The sequence below is a fragment of the Cajanus cajan genome, chromosome 8 (genome assembly GCF_000230855.2).
Source record: "Cajanus cajan strain Asha chromosome 8, NIPB_CcT2T_4, whole genome shotgun sequence".
NCBI classification, from domain to species: domain Eukaryota; kingdom Viridiplantae; phylum Streptophyta; class Magnoliopsida; order Fabales; family Fabaceae; genus Cajanus; species Cajanus cajan.
In genome coordinates, this window is record NC_138524.1 from 24,465,544 (window position 1) to 24,471,149 (window position 5,606).

At 35.3% G+C, this 5,606-nt stretch overlaps 1 protein-coding gene across 1 annotated transcript; it reads left to right on the forward strand.

Moving 5' to 3' along the window:
* Nucleotides 1-5,225, forward strand: LOC109818172 (Rab3 GTPase-activating protein non-catalytic subunit). Its single transcript, XM_083061700.1, has 8 exons — nucleotides 1-417; nucleotides 2,020-2,154; nucleotides 2,357-2,548; nucleotides 3,001-3,062; nucleotides 3,197-3,366; nucleotides 4,148-4,296; nucleotides 4,397-4,540; nucleotides 4,828-5,225. Exons 1-8 carry the CDS (start codon nucleotides 22-24, stop codon nucleotides 5,008-5,010), a joined length of 1,431 nt encoding a protein of 476 aa, XP_082917826.1. The 5' UTR covers nucleotides 1-21; the 3' UTR covers nucleotides 5,011-5,225.
* Nucleotides 5,226-5,606: the final 381 nt, after the last annotated feature.

Consider the following 5,606-nt stretch of genomic DNA (forward strand, 5'->3'; position numbering starts at 1 on the left):
TAGTTATAATTGCAGACATGGATGAGAATCTTCATATTTGATTTCCGTTGTGAGTGTGGAATCGCAGAAGCCATGGCGAAGCGATCGTACAAGACGGAGTTGGGATGCATAGCGTGCTCGGAGCTAGGCGAGTTCGGAGCGGGTAAGCCGTCGTGGCTGGTGGAGAACCCTAACCTCCTCTGCGCCATCGACACCCACTCCCTCCTCCTCGCCAACCGCTCCACCATCCTCCTCCTCTCCTGGTCAGACTCCGCCGATCCCCCTCTCAAGATCCGACCTCAACTCTCCCCCATCGAGCCCGAGTCCATCTCCGCCCTCCAGTGGCTCGTCTTCCGCCACCACCGCGTCATCGTCGCCGGCACCTCCTCCGGCTTCCTCCTCCTCTACTCCCTCCGCGGCGATTTGATTCACAGGCAGGTAATGTTGTCCTTCCAAATCCCTTCCCTCCGCAACTCCTTTTGGATTAGCCATTTTGTTTGTTCTGTGAAGATGTTTAGGGGAAATTGTGTTGGAATTGATCAATGATATGGCCTAAATGTAATATATGAATTAGGGCTATTCTTACTTTAGAAGCTACTTTCTTAAGATGAAAAGAGAGTGCGGGGCAAAGCAAATGCTTCCTGCACTCTGCTTGTTATATTTGTACTCATCATTATTATTCTGGAATGGGTGTTTCAGAACACATGTGATGGGTGCATGGTATGGTGAAGGAGGTAATTCTCCATAGAGTCTTCCTAATTATTGTTGTTGGGCTTACCGGGTATTTACTGGTGTATGCAAATAGGAAGCAATTTTCAATTTACAAGCAGGTTTTAGGGTTGAGTTAGGTTCAAATTTATTCTTTTAAGAATTGGTGCAATTTGAGAGACTTGGAAAATGTGTGTATTTGGTTGGATTGACGAGTTTGTTTGGATCAGGATAGAGCGAGGGGTAGTGGTTGAGATTTTAACAATTTCGTAAGTTGTTGTATATGAGCTTGCAATTTGCACAAATCTCATCGACTGATTTTGCAATCAATAATCAATGGTTGTAACTATTTTTTATCTTCTAAAGTTTGCCGTATGAAATATGGATTTGATTCTTATGAAATAAGTATATGTACTCTAGAGGATAAAGTGTCAGAGAAATGCTAGCAACACTCTTTTGTTAATACTCTTTATTATTTTTGGAAAATTCCAACAAACTTTGGTAGGTCCGACTACTAAATTAGGAGAAAGACTCGTTAAATGAGATGTGAGATCTGCATAATTTGTGATTCTCACTAACTTTCAATCAATAATAAATTGTGTGTTATAAAAAAAGTGGTAAGAGTGTCGCTAGTATTTTTCTAAAGTGTATAGAATATGATAGCAGTTGATTGGAAAGTTAATGGTTGTGAAGTGTGATAAAATCATATATGTGTGTGATTAACTCTGAAGTTAAATTTATACAAAAAAAGGAAAATCTGAAGTTAGTTACAATTTCAACAGTTGATTTTCCGAAAATGAATGTGCTAGTTAACTTGAATAATAAGTCCTCTGGAGATTATTACAATTTACAAGGACTTGGGGTCAATCTGCCTTCACTTCACGCATCCCCCTCCTTGTAAAAGTAAAAAAGTATTTTAGTAATGCTATTTTGTATGATGTAAATGATTTTTTGTGATAAGTATTATGAATGATTTTTGAACCTATTAGGAGAGGGATAGGTGAGTGAGTGAAGAGAGCAAAAGTTGTTTTAAAATAGAGAAATGTCGTCAAGAGAGAAAAAAATTATATTTTTTTGTTTCAAAAACTCTGTTTTCTACTTTTTTCGCATTTTCTAAAATATTTATTGCTTGAAATATAGGTATTTTGAAGATCAACAATACAAGCAAAAGAAAAAATGAAGTTTAAAATATAATTAAAATGGGTGCAAATTTAAGACTGGCAAATAGGTATGGTATATAAATCAGATAATATAAAAGTCTACATACATATTTGTCCTTTTTTTGGCATTATGTTAATTATGTAGGTTTTATATTAATTTGCTTCCTTGTAGATGATTTATCCTGGACCAATTTTAAAGTTAAGAGTTCGTGGGACAAAGAAAGATTTGATTCAAGATACATCCTCAGAAGAGTTTTGTCTAATTATGCCAGGTGTAATTGCCCGTTTTGATAGCTCCGATATTCAGGTAAACACTGGTTTCTGTATCTTGACTACTATAGCTTCACTGAAATATCCATGGATATAAATGTAATTTTTTTTTTCATGTTGGGTATTCGAATACTGTATTATATTAGTAATGAAACAGCGAGTCAATGTTACAGACTGAATTTTGGACTGTGGTAGCTAATTATGATTCTAATTGTAGTCTTTGCAATGTTGAAATGCAGAATATGCTGCAGAAATGGTTTGAAGAAGCTCACTCTCGATTTTGGGATCAAAACCCAAAGAGCCAAGATTCAGAAGATTTTGCAAATACTGATGTAAAAATACCTTACCAGTTGTGGAATATTGGCAAGTATGGTACTTGTGCTGATGCAGCAATTACTGGCATAATGCCACCTCCGCTTATGGAACAACAGGTAAATTCTTTTAAATGTTTGTGTTTTGTCTGCCATGGTAATGACATTCATTTGAATTTCATTTCTTGAAATCCAAACAATAGAAATACGGAAAAGTAATTGGGGGAAATTATCATCAAATCTCTTAGTATCTCTTAGCATCTTAATAGTATTTGCAAAGCACATTTTTTAGTTTCTTTAATTTAATTGTATACCTGTTCAGGTGTTAGTAGGCTTTTAAAATTTCCTTTTGCCTTTTAGCAAAAAACTTACTCATTGGTTAAATTCCTTTTAACTACGGAAATCTTATATTACCTGAAACCAGAAGCGTGCTAAGTATGTGTTTCTCCATTCACTTTGTCCTTCCACGAGTTATTGTGTTAATGATTGTGGTTTTGTTTGAACCATAGATAATGGGAGCATTCTGAAATTATTTCTGGTATTTGAATTCAGCTGCTTTTATTGTTGGGCAGTCAAGTCATCGTTATTATTGTGCAGTGGCTGTTGGAGAGGATGCTGTGATTTCAGCATACAGGTACTTGGTGGGCTATTTGCTATAATTTATGCTATTTCTTTATCCATATGCACTCTGATTTTCTCTATGAAGTCTTTTTTGTAGCTGTAGTGATATAATATTATATTAACTGTTATTCTTTGATCCTTTGGAAGACTTTCTGAGAACAAAGGCGGGTCTTTGGTAGGAGCTATCTTGTCTAAAGTTGTACCTGCAACATTTTCCACAATAAGTTCTTTTTCTAAATTAATATGGCGGAGTGAACAGTCATCTCCAAAGAAATCTCCAAAGAAATCAGATCAGAAACCGCAGCCATTTGCTAAAGGTAGGTGTAACACCCATTATAGTGCTTGCCTTTTGTGATTACAAGTACACCTGCAGATAATTGTGTGCATAATAGGGATAACAGTCAAGTGTAGTAAAAGGAAGAGAAAAATATATATTTTGCTAAAATCAAAATAGGATTGTTGTAGGCAATAGAAAAGTGGGGCTATGATATTTTAACTATAACCAGAAGAAAAGGACTGCCACAATTAACTTTAGACTGTATGAAGGTTACACAATGAGTAAGTTTGAAAAGTGGATCCCACTGCTCAAGATCTTATAAGCGGATGGACTGCATTTTACTGACATAATATGGCGAGGAATGATTCTTGTATGGGTTCAAATGCCATTGCCTTTACATTGCATACTGTTTATCAGCCTCTTACATTTCATTTTTATGTTTTCTCTTTTAATTTTTTTCGTGGCACAGGGGTGGTAGGTGGGAAATATTTGTTCTACAATTAGAAACTTTGATGCATGTTAAAGGAAAGTTCTGCTGAATAACCATTTAGTGCGTTTCTCTTTTCCTTTTTTTGGTATGTTATCAACACTCAAGTAGAATTGGTGTACTGTGATACTAAGAAGCTCATTATAAGTGTTTAAAAAAAAAATAATGAATACTTAGCTAAAATGCATTTCACATTATTTTAGAAGAACAAATATAGCTGAACAAACTGGACTCTATAAAAGCTAAAATGCAGAACTAATGTCGTCCATAATTGCTGCATTATTTCCTAACACAAATCCTATTATCTGACTTTTGCCTTCATGGTTCAATGCAGCTTCACCTCTGACCTGTTTAAAGGATCACCCTAGGAAAGGTGAGAAGCTTACCTTATCACCAAGTGGTACGTTGGCTGCTATAACAGATTCACTTGGTCGCATATTGCTTCTTGATACTCAAGCACTTGTGGTGGTGCGCTTATGGAAGGTTTGCTTTTGAATTTGACCTGACTTCCCCTCCCTTCCAAAAATAAAAATTAAAATGAAGTTACTGTTCTATTCCCTTTATTAAATTAGTATTTTTGCAGGGATATAGGGATGCCAGCTGTCTATTCATGGAGATGTTGGTGAACAAAGATTTTGCATCATCAAGCTCTTCTTATTCTGAACCGTTGAAGAGTGATTACTGCTTGTGTTTGGCTATTCATGCACCTAGAAAAGGAATTATTGAGGTTAGTCTTTTACCTTATATTAAGAGTGAACTATACGTTTTCCCCTCATTTATAGAACTATTTAAAAGCCTTTGCTGAAATTGTGCAATTAAAAATCTGTAATTGATAACATAATAGTTTCTTATCATGCTTAACAACATTGACACTATTCAATTTTCATTTTTGTGCATAAACATTGAACAAGTCTTGCACTGGAAACCTTTACCTTCCATTTGGTTTCAACCAAATTTTTCATTATGTGTTTTCTCTTCTTGATACATCTTAATTTCCTTGACAATGTCCTGCAGATCTGGCAAATGAGAACTGGACCACGTCTCAGAACGATTTCATGCACAAAAGGCAGTAAAATGTTACAGCCCAGCTACAGGTTTGGAGCATCAATGTCCTCTCCTTATGTCCCGCTGGAAGTTTTCTTGTTAAATGGGGACTCAGGTCAGATATCAGTTTTAAACCGAACCTTGGATTCTTAATAGGTTTTTGATTTTTTTTTTCCTTTGCTAAGAAAAACCATATTTGTAAAAAAGAAAAAAAAGACAGCCTGGTTTTTTAAAGCCCCTGCTATGTTGTGCGGGATTCTAGGGAAGGTTGATCCACTGTATGAGTCTATAATACTAGGCATTTTACCTAGCATTTGTTAGACTGGTTTTATCTCGAATCTATTATTTCCCATTCAGATGGTGTCAAATTCCCACTGTTGCGTCAAGACTGATTCAGGAACTCTTAAAGTTCAATTTAATAATGGTAATTGTTGTCTTCCCTGATACCCGTTAATTTAGATAAAGTAAAACAGAGTCTGGTTAGATACAAATTCAGATAAATTTTTAAAAACTTATTTATTGATAAATATTTTTTATTTTCAGTAGAAAAACTGTTAAAAGTGCTTCTAAAAATGTATCTAAACAGGTTAAAATCGGTAGTGTTACCCTAAGGTCACCGAACCAAGCCTGCATATGCTAAACTTTTTTTATTATTTATTTTTTATTTTAATAAAAGTAGAGAGGTATACAGACTTTATCAAATTGTTGTTTTCAATATATGTATGCAGCTATGTTGTTCTGTGGTATTT

Excerpts from the sequence above, each read along its gene's own strand:
- LOC109818172 (XM_083061700.1), top strand. The coding sequence starts at position 22 with ATGAGAATCTTCATATTTGATTTCCGTTGTGAGTGTGGAATCGCAGAA. Across the intron at positions 418-2,019 it reads GCGATTTGATTCACAGGCAG|ATGATTTATCCTGGACCAAT; the intron begins GTAATGTTGTCC and ends GCTTCCTTGTAG. Across the intron at positions 2,549-3,000 it reads CTCCGCTTATGGAACAACAG|TCAAGTCATCGTTATTATTG; the intron begins GTAAATTCTTTT and ends ATTGTTGGGCAG.